This window comes from Bufo gargarizans, chromosome 5 (genome assembly GCF_014858855.1).
Source record: "Bufo gargarizans isolate SCDJY-AF-19 chromosome 5, ASM1485885v1, whole genome shotgun sequence".
NCBI classification, from domain to species: domain Eukaryota; kingdom Metazoa; phylum Chordata; class Amphibia; order Anura; family Bufonidae; genus Bufo; species Bufo gargarizans.
The window spans coordinates 169,597,082-169,615,230 of NC_058084.1; the positions used below are offsets into that span (position 1 = coordinate 169,597,082).

At 41.6% G+C, this 18,149-nt stretch overlaps 1 protein-coding gene across 3 annotated transcripts in view; it reads left to right on the plus strand.

Moving 5' to 3' along the window:
- The window catches only part of ZNF236 (zinc finger protein 236), a 155,383-nt gene extending 138,074 nt beyond the window's left edge, over positions 1-17,309 (plus strand). For all 3 annotated transcript variants that reach the window (XM_044294179.1, XM_044294181.1, XM_044294180.1), the window contains exons 32-33: positions 9,251-9,427; positions 15,590-17,309. In XM_044294179.1, the coding sequence (XP_044150114.1) occupies positions 9,251-9,427; positions 15,590-15,726 (314 nt within the window). In that variant the 3' untranslated portion in view covers positions 15,727-17,309. The remainder of the gene's footprint in view (positions 1-9,250; positions 9,428-15,589) is intronic.
- Positions 17,310-18,149: the final 840 nt, after the last annotated feature.

An 18,149-nucleotide genomic window follows, 5' to 3' on the forward strand; every position in this document is an offset into this window, starting at 1 on the left:
ACCCCATTTTTCTTGGTTACAGTTTACCCAAACTCAGTGTAATCATAGTGTATGGCTTTCTACTAAGATTTGCTAATACACTTTAATACACTTTATCAAATTGAGCCAGATTTCTGCCACACATACCATGTGCTACATTTATTAAAGGGGTATTCCCATCTGGGACATTGATTGAATATTATTAAGATATTCCATTAATGTCACGTACGTGCTGGTCTCCAGATTGAGACTGATTAACTGCCTGAGAAGGATGCTTAAAATGATACATTTATTATATAGATATTAAAATATAGTGGCTACCCGCCAACAGTTCAATTCAGGCTAGGTGCTATAGGGTAGTGGATTGTTAGCATAAATATCCAACCACTAGCCCCATTGTCACCAATGAGTAAAACAAACTGTGTGCGATGCTAGAAGTGTTACTGTTTCCTTCACAGATTCACCACACACATTCAGATACACAGTGTTCACCTAATGTGTATCTTGTTACTCCGCAGGTCATTCAGAGCGAACACCAATGTATTCTGACAAGAAGGGGGTTTGATTGGTCTGATATGCAATTGTAGCCACTGATCATGCCCCAATATTGTTGTCTAGCTCAATGACCTGAGTATAGTAATTAATCCCTGCCTAATGTAGCATCTACTCGATGCGTTTCTATGCTACCCTAATAGGGAAGCCTTTCATCAGAAGCAGAGTATATCATCTCCCAGCTACAGGTCGCCCATACATTTAGCGTTTCCTGCAGCCTGGGAGAAACAGGGAATCGTGCTGCACACTGAAGACGCCACACGTGCAGCACCGAGTGACGCAGCCTCCGTCTCTAAGACGGCCGTAGAGCGACTGCTGAGAGCGCTCCTTACATAGGTGGGGCCACGCCCACTAGGAGGAGCTACAGGCGGCCAGGACAAGCTGCGAGGTATGGCAAGACCTCCCCCTAATGCCACCCATCATAACAAGCGCAGTGCCTAAAGTGGGCTATCCAGTTAACTGGCATAACTAGCTATCAAGTAACACGGGAAAGATGAATCCAAATTAATAGCTGAAAGCAGTCTTCAAAGGTAGGGATCTCAGCAGAGGATGGATGGATCAAGTTAAAATAGACTATGGATGGGCAATTTACAGACATTAAGTTAGTGACTGAAGAGTCTGACCGCATCATGATCAGGGTGAGACAGCAGTCACATCAAAAAGTTGATAAAGTGAGGTAATTTCATATGCTCAAAATTGCATGGAGAGGTATTGTGATGGGGTATATATATGGACTACTCACTAAAGTGTAGCGGCAGACTTACAATGATTAGATAAAACACGCATATGAAATAAAGTCGTTGAGGCCGCTTGGTTTTAATGTTTGTAGTGTAAAAGTCCATTGTGCTTCTTTACGCAACAATAAATTTTCCACATCACCTCCTCAAGGGGAGCCCCTCACATGCTCGATACCCTGAAACGTGATGCAATTCTTTTTTCCCAGGTGACATTCCTTGACATGTTGTGCAATCGGTGTATCATTCTGTTTAGATATATCGGAGAGATGTTCTCCTATACGCCTCCAAAACTCTCTCTTGGTTTTGCCCACGTATTGATTAAGGCAAGTGCATGTGGCCACAAATACTACACCAATTGTCCTACAGTTGATGAAGGACCTGATCTTGTAAAAGCGGCCTGTTGCAGTGCATTTTACAGTATCACCTTTTTTAATCGCCTTGCATGCTATGCAATTTCCGCATTTGAAGGTGCCCAAAGGTTTGGTGTTTAACTAAGTAGAGTCAAGGGGAGGATTGTGCAGACTATGTAGCAGCTTGTCCCTCAAATTACATCCCATTTTGTAGGTTATCAGGGGACAGTCTCCCACCAGGTGACCCATCACTGGGTTCATGTTTAGGAGTCCCTAGTATTCATGCAATAGGTCCCGGATTTCCCTATGTGCCACATCGTAGGTCCCTATGATCCATACCGTCGCTTGCATCTCTGTTTTTGGGAAGAAGGAGATCGTCCCTGTCAGGGCCGGTTCTAGGTGAAATGGGGCCCTGGGGCGAAAAACAATAAACTTGCTGACTTTAACCACTGCTCTCGAGTCTCTTAAAGAGACAGGGAGCGCAGGCAGGGGGGGCCTCTCCAGTTTAATTACATTACCCCGGACCGCCCGCCTAGGACTCCTGCGGGGTTATTATTAGCACTGCAGCGCCGCCACACTGTCCTGTCCCACACAGAAAGAAATAGAATTATAGAATAGTGGTTAGTTGCGGCCGGCGCTGGGGGCCCCTAAGGAGTTGGGGGCCCGGGGGCAATTGCCCCCATTACCTCTATGGAAGCACCGGCCCTGGTCCCTGTTGCTAACTGACGCGTGTGTATATGCCCCAGTAAGACATGACCTGGGTATCCTCTTTGAGAGAATCTTTGTTGCAAATCACCAGCAGCCCGTTTGAAGTCCACCCACTCAGAACAGTTTTGCCTAGCTCTTAACTATTGGCATTTTGGTATGCCATGTTTGAGCATGCTGAGATGCTGAGATGCGCACTTTCCGGTTTGCGGTACATTTTAGTGGTGATTTTTCTCGATTTATCAATAATAATTGACAAATCCAGGAATGTCAAATGGGTATCTTCAATGTCACTAGTAAAAAACAGGCCAAGATCATTATTGTTCAGCTGTGATACAAATTCCTGAATGGCCAAGCACGTGCTCTTCCACAGGATAAAGACATATTCTATCGTTCTCTGGTTGAGATTCATAGACAATGTCCATCCATTTTGTCACTGAAGACATGTTCTCTTTCCCACCAGCCCAGGTGTAGATTGGCGAAAGTTGGGGCACATGGACTTCCCATGGCCAATCCCCTGAGCTGGTGGTAAAATCTACGGTTGAAGAGGAACACATTATGATTCAGTACGAACTCAAGTTGTTCCATTCCACGTTCATTGTGAGCTGCCAAATGTCATCCCCTCTCCTGCAGAAATGTCCTGACAGCATTACAGTCCCTATCATGTTGTATAGAGCTGTAAAGTGATGGAAACATCAGGGGCGATGTAGTAGATACACAAAAATATTTATTCACAGGTAGTCTACGCGTTTGCCCCAGAAACACCTAGACTACCTGTGAAAAAAGATTTTCGTGTATCTACTACATCACCCCTGATGTTTCCTTCATACATATCCTGGCAGCGCCTACAGTGATCCAAAAAGATTTTTTTCCAGTTATCTCAGACACAAAATGTTGTAGAAAGCCTTCTCAGAGGATTGAAGGACATTATTGCTGCAAACGGTGGATCAACTCCATACAAACACCTGTGAGATTTCAAACAAGTTCATATAGGTATGTTTTTCAGCTGTCCAAATACAGTACTTTTGATTGATTCTGGTCTGAGACAACCAACCAATTCGATTTGGCTCTGAATAAATTCTGAATAAAATCGTAAGTGTCTCGATTGCCTGGAGAAGCTCTCCCTCTCCACTCTATCTCTCTCAAGTCTCTCAAATCTAATCGCATTAAATTTGGATTTGTTAGAATCAGAATTTGGGTCAAATTTCCATATTTTAGAATCTATTATCTCTTCTCTACATTTGACCATATAATATATATAACACATTTTTATATTCTGACATAAACTGCTGCAGTTATGTAAAAGTCATTTGTAAGATTCTGGCGTATTGGGTGTTTTTTATGCTGACCCTGGAGATCTTGTTATCCCAATACCACATTATTATCCATTGCGGTATCATTCCTGTTGTGAACCACCACCAAGTGACTGGAAAATTATTTTTGTGTCTGGTAATGATTCTTTAGAAATTGACAGGATCATTTCAGGGAATGGAGGAAAACCTATTTTGAGATGACCTTAAATAGCCTCCATCAAGCTCTGTGTAAGGTTATCGTCTGACAGCTTTAAAACTACAGCTCTCAAGCGAAATACCCAGATCAGATAGCCAGATTATCTATGTATGCCTTTACTTCAAGAAATATGACCTTTTCCTCTAAAATCTGTAATCACTCATTCTGCTACATGACTGAGAGGCTTAGAGAAAATGTTGCGGGGCACTTAATTACCTAATCAAAATAAATTACAGTATATTTAATTTTTAAACAAATGCCCCCATTTTCAATGCAGAAATAAAATAATATAAATCCCTGAAAACATTATTGAGATGGCTTCATTTTGAGCAGTATAGAGGCTATACCTGTTTTCTTTTAGAACTGGGTTCAAATTTAATCAGGGTACCATCTGTATGGAGTTTGTATTTTCACCCAAAGCTTACTTTTTTCTGGAAGCTGTGGCTTCCTTCCAGACTTCAGAAATATGTTGATATTTTAAAGGGGTTGTCAAAAATTCTCCACAGCCAGCAATTGTGACACATTAAAAGAAAAATAATATATTTTTACCTATTTTATCTCTTGCCGCTTCCAACACTGCCACTCCGATGCTCCTCACTGCTGCAGGCATGATGTAATCTTCTTGGCTGCACCACTGTAGCCAATCATTGGCCTTAGGTGTAAAAAAAATATGACTGTCGAGGCCATTAATTGGCTCCGGTGGTCATGTGGGTTATGCAGGCATAGCTTTGCTGTAGCTTACTAATGTGTGCAGAGGCGGCAAGGGAACTTAAAGTAGCCCTGGAAAATATGCTAAAAGTGGCACATTATACCACCCCACCAGAGCCAAATACAACGGTCCATCACAAAATACTGCCAGCAGCACAAAATACATCCCCAAAAACTTCCACTGGCCAGCCATGAGGAGGGCCCAGGTGCCCTCTGGGAAATTTCCCTGTAAGGTATATGGCCAATCAGCCCCTGAATATGTGAATGTCTAGCTTGTCGGGTGGAGAGTCCTGCACTGATCTGGAGTTAGTCCAAGCTCCTTAACAACAACAGAATCAAAAAGATGGATCCAGCAGGTAAAATCCAAATAATTATTTATTTCTTCATTTAAAATTGGGATATAGCACAGTTTTCAATGTGATTCACTCCTGACACGTTTCGACCTATGTGGTCTTAGTCTTAGAATCATCTTTGCTGTAGCCAGACAAACAAATCCCAGCAGGGAAGTCTTTTTTCACATTAATGTTAGCCTGCTGGAGCTTTCTGTGTCCAGCATTGTCGGATGTTAACACAATGCCTGCTGGCCCGATTGACTAACATGGGGTCCGGCGGAGATCCGGCCGCTACCCAGCAAATATGTTAAGATTCCGCTGGACAAAAAACACTATGCTAGATCCAGAGAGCTCCAGCAGGCTGCTGGAACTCATAACGCCAGTGTAGAAATACATTAATTCTGACAATGCCTTTAACTAGTTTCCCATGTGTGGGAAAAGTGATATGTGAGATTGTTCAGTTGATAATTTGTGCACAATGCTTCTGGATATTTTATTGCTTTAAATATATAGGAAAAAACAGTAATGCATTTTATAGGTAAAATGACTTTTAGGCCTCATGCACACGACTTTTTTTTTTTTTTTTTTTTTTTATTAAGGTCCGCAAAAACGGGGTCCGTAGGTCCGTGATCAGTGTCCGTTTTTTCTTCCGTGGGTCTTCCTTGATTTTTGGAGGATCCACGGACATGAAGAAAAAATCGTTTTGATGTCCGCCTGGCCGTGCGGACCCAAACGGATCCGTCCTGACTTACAATGCAAGTCAATAGAGACGGATCCGTTTGACGTTGACACAATATGGTGCAATTGCAAACGGATCCGTCCCCCATTGACTTTCAATGTAAAGTCAGGAGTCCCTATTATACCATCGGATCAGAGTTTTCTCCAATCCGATGGTATGTTTTAACCTGAAGCGTCCCCATCACCATAGAAATGCCTCTATGTTAGAATATACTGTCGGATATGAGTTAGATCGTGAAACTCAGATCCGACAGTATATTCTAACACAGAGGCGTTCCCATGGTGATGGGGACGCTTCAAGTTAGAATGTACTAAGAACTGTGTACATGACTGCCCCCTGCTGCCTGGCACCACCCGATCTCTTACAGGGGGCTGTAATCAGCACAATTAACCCCCTCCCTCCCCAGTTTTAATTTCATTAGTGGCCAGTGCGGCCCCCTCCCCGGCCCCCCTCCCTCCCTCTATTATATTAGTTTCATTGGTGGCCAGTGAGTTACAGGGCTTTTAATGTGTAGGCTGATGCTTGTCAACACAACCATCTTCTATAATCAACCCTTATGGCAAAATAATTCACTAATACATTCTTCAGTTCTAAGAGGGTATCCATTAGTATTAAATGTCTCTGCTTGGTTTAATAAGATCGGTACATCGAGCTCACATTTTTTCCACGTGTACTGCATGTGCCACTTCTTCCTCTAGTTGCTTGTAAATCCCAGGCATCTTTTTTTATTTTTTTTTGTAAAAGACAATGTTCTAAGCTTGAACAGAACATTAGTACTGTGATGGTTCTTGGGGTGATGGAAGGATAAACCTGTGTGTTCATTTCCAAAATGATGATGTTATGTAACTTTATTCTGTCGTTTCTGAAGAAGCTCTAAAAAGCCCTAAGTATCATTTCATTGTCTGGATAAATGTGCAAGCTTCATAGCCTAACAATTCCCCCGAGCTTTCATCTTCTTAATAAATGTCATTAAGTAGAAGAAAAAAAAAATGTTTGCAGCGTCGTCAGAAGGAGAGTTTATTCATGATGCGTTTTGTTCGATCTAACCTATTCTCCCATAATTGCTCCAATTTTCCAAGTCTTTATGCCTGTGTTACTTTATGCATGCATACATTTAAAGATCCAGGCAATAACTTTAAATGGGCTTGAAATTGAGAAGGCAAGGGAGAAAAGTAGTGTATTACAAGGTAATGAGTATGTACTTTAAGACAATGGCACAGTAGTTGTTGAAGCCAATTAACCATGCAACTCTGTCATACTTAAATTGCAACTTTGGACTGAGTTGCATATATTTGCTAAGAAAGTGACAATTTGCTTTTAGGAGCTTCCAAGAGTTTTCATTAAGACTATTTTCTCCAAATGTCAAGAAGTCTGAGAATTGGCAGATTGCATTCTTTATAAGTATATTACAGCTTAGCATTACCTGTTATGTCCTGTTTACAACCGGATGAACTTAAAATTCAAGCTGTGCCGTTGCAAGAAAATAGATGTTTTCTCCAACTATGTCCTCAATAATAAGCAACGTAAGACCTGATGTGGTACTACAGAACGATCAGGACTGGCCGAATTCCTAAGTAATCTCTTTAGAGATGATTTTGTTTGTCTGATGGTGATTATCTACTGCTGGATCTGGCTTTTACATTAGCCTCTAAAGGGGTTCTGCAGTTCTTTTAAACTGATGATCATCAGCACTTGATCAGCGTGGGTCCGACACCCAGGACCCCGATCAGCTGTTTGAGAAGGCAGTGGCGCTCCAGTACCTTGGCGGGCAAGGGGGGGAAGGGTCCGATCAGCTGCTTGAGAAGGAACCAGCGCCTCAGAAGCGCCACAGCCTCCTCTCTTTTTCCCTCAGGCACAGTGATGTCACGACTAGTATCACGGCTAAGCTCCATTCAAGTGAAGGACCAGTGATACTAATCGTGAAGTCACTTAGCCTGAGGGAAGCAGAGAAAAGGGTGTGGCGCTCCTGGAGCTCCACTGCCTTTTCAGGCAGCTGTTCGGTTCCCTCACTGAGGTCCAGAGGAACTGCAGAACCCCTTGAAATATTTAGTATTGGTCCTATGTTTGCTAGAATGACTTTGGCTTTCTTTGAAAAACACTGTCCATAAATTGTGCATGGGGTTGAAGCATGGCCCTATTCATTTCAGTACAGCCAATCTGCATTAACTGATACAAACCATGGACAGGTGTAATGTTCTTTCTGGGAGAAAGTAGACTTTTTTTCTTTTTTTTTTATACCGGAAACTACTTTTATAGGCCACTCATCTAAAGATAAATGAGCAAAAGCAGCAGTGAGACCTGTGAGCCTGAACTGTAGCAAAAGAACCAGTGCTGAGAGTCTTCAAGATGTCACAGCCGATCTGTTTGGGCTGCTGCAAGAACTCTGAGCTCACAAAACAGTACCTGCAAATCAGTTAGCAGCAAGGTCTATGGCACAGACAATAAGAGCTGAGTGCTTTGTCACCTATGTCAGGCCCATAGTTTTTCCATAGATTGGCAGGGCCCATGCTCAACTGCCACTCCATTTAGGTTATGTAATTGCTTCTGACTAAAATGCCTCTTCAGGATAAAGGTGCTTCTCCTTCTCAGACATTCAGAATATGTTAGTGATTGTATATTTCAGTCCTTTCTTTTTGATGCCACTTTCTAGCATTGTAAACACTTAGATCAGCCCTTCAACCAGCCTCGGGAGAGTGATGTTCTTTTATGGTTTCCTGCTCATAATCAATAAATTGTCATTGTCGTTGGTTAATTATCTTCAGCATAAATTATATGGAAAACCATAGATGAAAATATTTACTAAGAGGAGAAAATCAACTGCATCTCCATGATGGTAGAAGATAATTTCTATGTGACCCGTTATCAATACGTTACAAAAAGCTATGCAGAAAATGTTCATTGATTTGTAAAACTGATAACAGAGGAGATCAGACAGCAAAACAAGCTTTCAGCTTCTTTGACATGTCTTCAAATAGCTTGTCTGTAATCATTTGCGTCTGTAGATTAATTAGACGCTGACCTCAATTTCAATTAATAAGAAATCCTTTAGTCTCAAAGCATGTCGCTCTGAAGATTTATTCCAGGCAAAATCACTTTTCTGTAAAGGTCTAGAAATTCTGCATGTGTTTTTTTTTTTTTGTTTTTTTTTTTTTGATGTGATAGTCAGCGTCAGAGTGTCTCAAAAGAAGAGCAAAAAATTTAAAGAATCAATACTTCCCGTCACCGATCATCCCCCACTGAAGTTCTGAAGATGTCCGGGTCTCCATTGGTCTCTAGTTCTGGCTCCTGTCTGGCACAGTAACCAGCTCCATCCACTACACAATGGATGGAGCTGTGTAGTTCTGGCGCCTACTTCCGACGCCAGAGCTACTCTGGAACAGTAATCGGATGCAGATGAGCCACCAATATAAAAATCCTGGGTATCCTATTTAGGGTTCTCACTTGCGTTAGATCTTTTTCCATTAGGCTTCAGTATTATATCTAGAAAACTGATGGAAAAATATTCCAATATTAGTCTAAAAAACTATTTCATCAAACATATCATAACTGACTGTGATTTATCGAAGCCACACAGCTACGTCATGTCTATTTTAACCATGAATTTTGGAATATGCATTGATGCATTGTATGTGCTTGCAGGAGAGCGTCCTTTTCAATGCTCGTTGTGTGAGAAAGCGTTCAACCAGAAGAGTGCACTGCAGGTGCATATGAAGAAGCATACTGGAGAAAAGCCTTACAAATGTGATTACTGCTCAATGACCTTCTCCCAGAAATGCAATATGAAACTTCATATGAAACGAACCCATGCCTATCCTGGTACGTCCATCCTGTTTCCTGGACTTTATTAATGTGCTTGTTTTCAGCAGTACAGTGGTTTAAAAGGGACTTATCTCTTCTTGTATGTCCGTTCTAACTTCTATTCCCCATAAAATACAAATTTGGGATCTTTTTTCTTAAAAAGGGTTCTGTCACCAGGATCAACCCTATTAAACCAGACATACTGCCTGGTAAGGCTCATCATGTCGATTAAAAATACACCTTTCTTTTGTCTGTATGATAAATAGCTGCAGAGAAATATGTGTTTTTATTTATATGCAAATAAGCAATTCGAGCACTCGGAGGCAGGACTGAAAGGTCTGAGCACTGCTATGTAACACCCCCTGTGCTCTGCACACGCCCCCCCCCTCCCCTTGATTGACAGGGCTAGACATGAGGCTGAGGGCAGAGCTGTGTCCTAGCATCTACATATCATATAGCCTATGTACTATAGCTTCACCACACTGAGATCTGCTGAGAAAGTTAATCTACATATTACTGAATTCACAGGTACAATGTATGATTATACAGACACCAGTAATATATGTTAGCTTATAAGCATAGAAAGAACATGCTTCTGTATGAAGTTATGCTATAGCTTAGTGGTATAGTGGTTTACCTTGCATATAGAGATCCCTGCTTCAAATCCCAGACCCAGAAGAGATATATGTTTTCTGTTTTTTCTCTTTATTCAAAAGCATATTAAAAGGCTACACTATAATAAAAAAATATATAATCATATAATAATAAGGCCTTACAATATTGAGAAAAGTGTTTGTTTTTTGCTAAAACCTATTACTGGTTTATTCACACACAATATATGATTATAAAGAAGCCAGCATTCTAAAAACAACATTATTCTCAATATAACATAGACTTTTCTTATGGGATAAATATGGAAGAAAAAATATGAAGAAAACATTTTTGATGTCTCTCTCAAGATTCAAACCTGGGATCTCTACATACAAAACCAACCACTTAACCACCAAGCTATAGCATTATCACATTGAGATGTATGCTTTTTCTATGCTGATAAGCTAACACATATTACCGGTGTCTGTATAATATATTGTGCTTGTGAATAAAGCAGTAGTATGTAGATTAGCTTTCTCAGTGTGGTGAAGCTATAGTACATAGAGTATATGATATGTAGATGCTAGGACACAGCTCTGCCCTCAGCCTCATGTCTAGCCCTGTCAGTCAATGGGAGGGGGGCGTGTGCAGTGCACAGGGGGTGTTACATAGAAGTGCTCAGAATATTCAGCCCCGCCTCTGAGTGCTTGAAATTCTAATTTGCATATGAATAAAAACTGATTTCTCTGCAGCTGTTTAGCATACAGACAAAAGAAAGGCATAGTTTCAATCAGCATGATGAGTCCTACCAGGCAGTATGTCTGGTTTAATAGGGTTGATTATGGTGACAGAGGCGCTTTAAAGGGAACCTGTCACCGGGATTTTGTGTATAGCGCTGAGGACATGGGCTGCTAGATCACCGCTAGCACATCCGCAATACCCAGTCCCTATAGCTCTGTGTGCTTTTATTATGTTAAAAAACGGATTTGATACATATGCAAATTAACCTGAGATGAGTCCTGTCCCTGACTCATCTCACATACAGGACTCATCTCAGGTTAATTTGCATATGTATCAAATCGTTTTTTTCCCACAATAAAAGTACACAGAGCTATAGGGACTGGGTATTGCGGATGTGCTAGCGGCCATCTAGAAAACCATGTCCTCCGCTCTATACACAAAATCCCAGTGACAGGTTCCCTTTAAAACCCTGCATTGTTCCGTTCTTTGGTTATTCCTCCTTGAAACCTATGAACAAATTGACAGTTGGGTCTTACTATTCCCCTTATCCATTGGATTTGTCCTTATACTATGTAGTGCTAGCACTGCCTAATCATGTCTGCAACCTCCCAGAAGCCCCATAAAGTACAGTACTACATGTATAGAACTCGGGATCAGTCATTTTGTATGTCCACAGCCACCCCTGTGTCCCTGCAATTCTGCCATCCTCTCCAATATGTGCATGCAGGAGGTGACAGATTTTCTTTAAGTGACATGCCCCATTGACAGAGAATAGGAATAGTTTGTTCATACGTTTCCAGTAAGATTAACAGAAATTGTGTAAAGTTATAAGAAAAGATGCTTCAGCATTAATTGTTTTTTATACCGAAGAATTTATTAAAATAGAATTGTCAGGAAAGATGAGAGGCTTTCTTTAAGATATATATTGGTTATGCATTGTGCAGAACCAGGTGTAAGCCTAAAACTTTTGGCAACAAGTGAGGCCCCAAGATCCTCTTAGAGGGCATCTGTCAGAAGATTTGCACCTATGAACCTGGTTGACTTGCTGGTAGCAGCCGCATCCTCCGATCCTAATGACGCCCCCTCCACAGTGTGATTGACAGGGCCAGGGAACGGAATCGTTCTCTGCTGGCCCTGTTTGAATTCCAAATCTCGCGCCTGCGCCGCACCTGTCTTTAATCGGCGCAGGCGCACTGAGAGGCGGCCGCTCTCTCGGCCGCTCCATCCTCAATGCGCCTGCGCCGATGACGTCACATCTACACCCGGCGCAGGCACATTGAGGATGGAGCGGCCGAGAGAGCGGCTGCCTCTCAGTGCGCCTGCGCCGATTAAAGACTGGTACGGCGCGGGCGCGAGATTTGGAATTCAAACAGGGCCAGCAGAGAACGATAGAACGATTCCGTTCGCTGGCCCTGTCAATCACACTGCGGAGGGGGCGTCATTAGGATCGGAGGATGCGGCTGCTACCAGCAAGTAGCCTCCCTACTTGCTGGTAGCAAGGTAATTTACATATTATAAAAATAGCTTTTTAACAAAATATACTGAACCAAAATGAATATTTAGCTTTATGTATAGGGAGCTCGCAGTATAGGGATTATTATTAACCAAAAAAAAAAACGTTTAGTGGGCTGACAGAAGCCCTTTAAGGGGAAAAAAAATTCCTTCCCGACTCCAATCAGGCAATCAGAATAACTCCCTGGATCACCGACCCCTCTCTAGTGGCTATAGCCTGTAATATTATTACACTCCAGAAATACATCCAGGCCCCTCTTGCACTCTTTTAGTGAACTCACCATCAGTGATGAGCGGCAGGGGCAATATTCGAATTTGGGATATTTTGCAAATATTTGGGCGTATATTCGTCATATATTCGAGAATTCGTGATCTCTAGTCTCCAGTTATTTTCTTGATTGCGAAAATCGGCAGTCATAAAATTCGCGATACGAAAAGTGAATAACCCTAATTTTAATTATATTTCAGAGTACTGCAATTGCCCCATTCCAGTTATTACTTTAGTTGCCCTCCTCTGAACCCTCTCCAGCTCTGCTATGTCTGCCTTGTTCACAGGAGCCCAGAACTGTACATAGTACTCCATGTGTGGTCTGACTAGTGATTTGTAAAGTGGCAGGACTATGTTCTCATCACGGGCATCTATGCCCCTTTTGATGCAACCCATTATCTTATTGGCCTTGGCAGCAGCTGCCTGACACTGCTTAGTTTGCTGTTCACTAAAATTCCTAGGTCCTTTTTCATGTCGGTGTTACCCAGTGTTTTACCATTTAGTATGTACGGGTGACTTGCATTATTCCTTCCCATGTTCATAACCTTATATTTGTCAGTGTTAAACCTCATCTGCCACTTATCTGCCCAACCCTCCAATCTATCCAGATCCATCTGTAGCAGTATACTGTCCTCTTCCGTGTCAATTACTTTACACAGTTTAGTGTCATCTGCGAGCTTGCGCCTCGCGAGATTACGGCAATCTGACTTTGTGAGCAAGGAGGAGATTCGTGGATATAGGCGGTGCTGGGCTCCTTCACAGGGAGGCGTGGCTGGGCTCCAGAACAGTTAGTACAGCCCCTTAGGGCTCCTTACCAGGCTGATTTACACATATACATATATATATATATCATTTTTTACACTCAATAAAACCACTCAGAGATATGGGACAGGTATATTGCGGACATGCTAGCGACGATCTAGCCGTGCATGTCCGCATCTCAATAGGGTAAAAAGAGGTGACAGAATTCCTTTAAACACTCCTCCAACCTTCTAGCCATCTTCTCCCCCAACACAGCTGTGCCTTCCCCATTGAGATGCAGCCCATCCCTACGATGGAGCCTGTAGCTGAGAGAGAAGTCGGCCCAGTTCTCCAGGAACCCAAACCCCTCCTTCCTACACCAGTTCTTGAGCCACTTGTTAACCTCTCTAATCTCCCGCTGCCTTTCTTGTATGGCTCGTGGTACAGGTAGTATTTCGGAAAATACGACCCTTTGAGGTCCTTGCCCTAAGCTTTTCACCTAAATCCCTAAAATAATTTTTAAGGACTCTCCACCTACCTCTAACTTTGTCATTTGTTCCGATAAGGACCATAACCACTGGATCTTCTCCAGCCCCTCCCAGTAATCTGTCAGCCCGATCCGCGATGTGTCGAACTCGAGCGCCAGGAACACAACACACCAACAATCCTGGTCTTTGTGACAGGTAGCCCTATCTGTACCCCTAATAATTGAGTCTCCCACTACCAGCACCTGTCTGGCCTGCCCTGCTCTCCTGGTCCCCTGCTTACTGGAGCTGACATTCCCCTGACTGGCAGAGGAAGTGTCCGGCTGCAGCAGTGCTGTCCCTAGACAGAGATCCCCCTCATCTGCCAACTGTGCAAACTTGTTGGGGTGTGTCAGATCAGGGCTAGCCTACCTGGCACTCTTCCCTCTACCCTGCTTTTTAACTGTTACCCAGCTAGCCACCTCACCTTCCTGAGTCTCCTCGCTGCCACCCTCCCCCTCATCTACCCCAAAGAGTGCTTGCTCAGTGAGCAGCAAACTCTTTTCCAAATTGTCAACGCCTCTCAGTGTTGGAATTCGCCCGTTTAGATACAAGATGTGCGAATCCAAATGGGCAATTTGCTCACATTTTGAACAAAGTTATGCACCCTCAAACGTCTGTTCCAAGACTGCATACATCAGACAAGATGTGCACTGGACTGTGCTGTCAATAATGGAACACATACTAAAAGGGGATTATGCAAGAAAAGAGAAAAGATACAATATAGTGCAGTGATAAGAATGTAACTTACTGTAGTCCCCTCCTAAAGTCTCTGAATCTCAAGTTACGTGATGTAAAGTCACACCCTTAATACAAACACACACTCGCGTTATCTGCCTGCTTGTATAAGTGCAACTCTCAAACCAGCCCACTGAGTTGCAATGACTGAGTTTCCCTCAAGGCTGGCTATTTAACTTCTCCTAATTAGACAGCCTCACCCTAATTACTCACCTGTGCAACACCCTGGAGAAGAAAGAGAAAAAAATATGTAATCACAGTATACTCTCAGCTGCTCTGCAAATAAACCTGGCAGCAAAAGCAAGTCACAGTGTACAATAAAGTCAGGCACAGCCACTCAGCAATGCACACAAATAATTTAGCTCTCACAGATACTCCCTCACATAATCTAAAGTCACACACTTAGTACAAACACACGCTTAAAAATCAAACACGCGAACGCTCACAAACTCGTGTTATTTGCCTGCTTGTATAAATGCAGCTTATAAACCAGCCTGCTTATTTTCCCCCTGGATTCAATATGTGCCTGCATTGCTGAGAAAAATTATGTTGTAATATATGCAAATGAGCCTTCAGGAGCAACGGGGCTTTGTCATTACACCTAGAGACTCTGCTCTCTCTGCAACTTCCGCGCCCTCTACACTTTGATAGAGCCAGGCAGTGTAAATGTGATCATGCCTGGCCATATCAAAGTAGAGAGGGTACGGCAGAATATCCCCCAATATTTTTCTCAGCAATGTGCGCACATCTGAACATGGGGCCAACACAGGTGCCTTCAGCTGCTAACTGCGCATGTAACAGGTCAGCCAGTTTTATAGGTTCAAATCTGCTGACAGATGTCCTTTCAGACAGTATTCACACTTAATAATATTGTTCTTTTCCACCACCTTGTGAATAAACTCAATCAAGAAATAGAAAACAGAAACCTAAACCTAAAATTCCAATTGACCTCAAGTCATTCAAGGGAATAAAAAAGATCTGTAGTATACAAACACATTACTTATCTGAAGATTGTGGTTAATGAATTAATTAATCTTCCTTATCTGCTGTCATATTATGCCACAGACCTTATAGAGGAAGTTTCTATGCACCAAGACGAGGACGAAGGTGGGGAAGACATAACTCAAACGCTTGATTTGGAAGAAGTTGTCCAGGAATCATCAGGAGACTGGCAATGTGGCATAACAAATGTTTTCCGGTGATCTACCACTGATAGTGTGCTATTCTAGATGTATAACATGAAAATATGCACAGGATTCACTAAGTAGACTGATGTCATTCCTCTCACATATTTTGTTTTGTTATTCAGGTGCTATATGTTTCAGTTGTTGACCAGAGCCTTTATTGTATATACTGCATTTTCTCAGGTACCTCTAAAACATTGGGGGAGCATTATCAAAACTATTGCAACGGCCACATGGTGGATTTGCCCATGGGAGCTTATTAGATTTGAGCTTCCATTTGTAATTTTGTCAATTATAGGCTATAGACACTTTTTGATGGCAATTTTTTTTATTATTGCATTCATTTTAGGCTAAAATCATTTCTTCTTGATTCACAACTTTCAACAATTCTTCTTTTACAGCTTTCAGTTTCAGTGTATTTGCAGACCAGCAGGCTCTTTGTTTCCCACAGAATTCATCACACAATTGCTCTGTTGGATGGATCTGCAGCTCTTATCTCTGAACTCCCGACAGCTCAGAACCACTGATTTAAGTTAAATTCTTATCAAACTGATAAGAATTTAGCTATAATGAGAGAGATTAGAGATTTAGCTTTCAGAGCCGTTCTCTGGCGGATTCAGTGTGAAGGAGAAGAAAAACTGTTGAAAATTTTTAATCAAGACCTTTTGAAAAAATAATTTATAGCCCAAAATGAGTAGAATTAATAAATAAAAAACAAAATAAAGGTATCGGTAACCTATAAACGTCCAACCTGATAGGCTTCTATTCGCAATCAGGCATTAGTGAATCCAAACTTTACAGGTTTGGGTTCATTGTTCGGGTGGTGTAGGAATCCCGTTATGGATGTCGTTGTAACGGAATATAACGGTATTCTTAAAGGCTTCCGTTTTGCATTCCCTCTACGAATCTTGTTATAACGGAATTCCTACACCACCCAATCCTGAACCTGTAAAGTTCGGGTTTGCTCATCCCTATTCGCAATCCCTTTATGGTTTATTTATTCTCGTCTTGATAAAGCTTCCCTATTTGTTACTATTTGATAGTTGTGTGTATATATATATATATATATATATATATATTTCAATGACTCTTCGACCCCAAGTTCGCTCAATATATACTATTATTATTATTTCATGTTGTGTAGTGAAAATGATTGCACTCAAGTTGGCCATTGAATATATGTATGTTTTTGAGTTATTGTATATATGTATATGCTTGTATATATGACTACTTATTTGCGTATTATATATAATTGTGTGTTTGGGTGTGTATGTATATTGTTCTAAATATGCGCTCACTTATGCACAATTTGTATAGATACAACTCTTCTGGTGGTAGAGAGCACTGCAGCCTTTTCTATTGTATTATACATGTTTGGAAAGTGGCTGGTCCATTTCCATCTCTTAGTTCCTTGATAGATACTATTTTTAAATGTCTGTGACATCTCCTACTTCTAAAATATTAATAAATAAATAATGCCTTCATTTAACATTTCTATTTGTGCCTCTGACAATTAATGTTTCTACAAAATGTGACTTGTATAGTTTGTTGGGAATGTTAAATTATCATCTAAATAATTTTGACATTGATCAGCCTTAACAATAAAACCACCTTGTGACATCAAAGCAGCTCTTATCTGTTGAAGGTTGGATTCCCACGAGTCCTTCTGAAGGTGACCTGTATCTGGCACTAAGATTTTAGCAGATTCTTTGAAAGATCACTAAACCCAGAAATGAAAGCTAAGTGAGCAGGTATAGTTGTCCTTAGACTGTTCACAGACATCATTGCCCTTCCCCCAAAAACCCAGTTCTGAAATTTCTAGTAACTAGCAATACCTGAGGAACGGAGCAACATAGTTATATTAATGATGCCCCAGAGTTATTTTCGCATGGGGAATAAAATAATTTAGTTAAGCAGATGTGTCAGGGGTGATGAGAGGTCCTCAAGTGTCAACATTTATCTGCCTGGCAAATGAGACAGATTGTTAACCCCTTCATGATTGCCATCTGTATATATACATGCTAACTGCCTATGCCTCTTGCAGTTAGCACGTATATATACGTGCCAGACTGTCTTTAATCCTGGCTTTGCAAATCGCTTGGATTAAAACGCCGGCTTCTGCAATCTAGAAGGAGCAGGTCGATTCCCCAGCTTTCTACCACATCTTCGCCCATGCCAGGTGCTTAGCGCTCCGTAAGCACTATACAGTGAATACAGGAGCAGTAGCAGGTAAAACAATATAATAAAAAAGCAAATAAAAAAAAAAGTAAAAAAATAAATAACACCCAGGCCAATTGAAACCATCGCCATAGTCGCCCGTTCACGCAAAACTATACATATTATATAATAAAACAATCGACACAAAAATAGGGAACCCATTGCAATAATTTATTTTTGTGTCCGTTTGTGTACTTAAAAAATAAAAGATAGGAAAAAAAGGA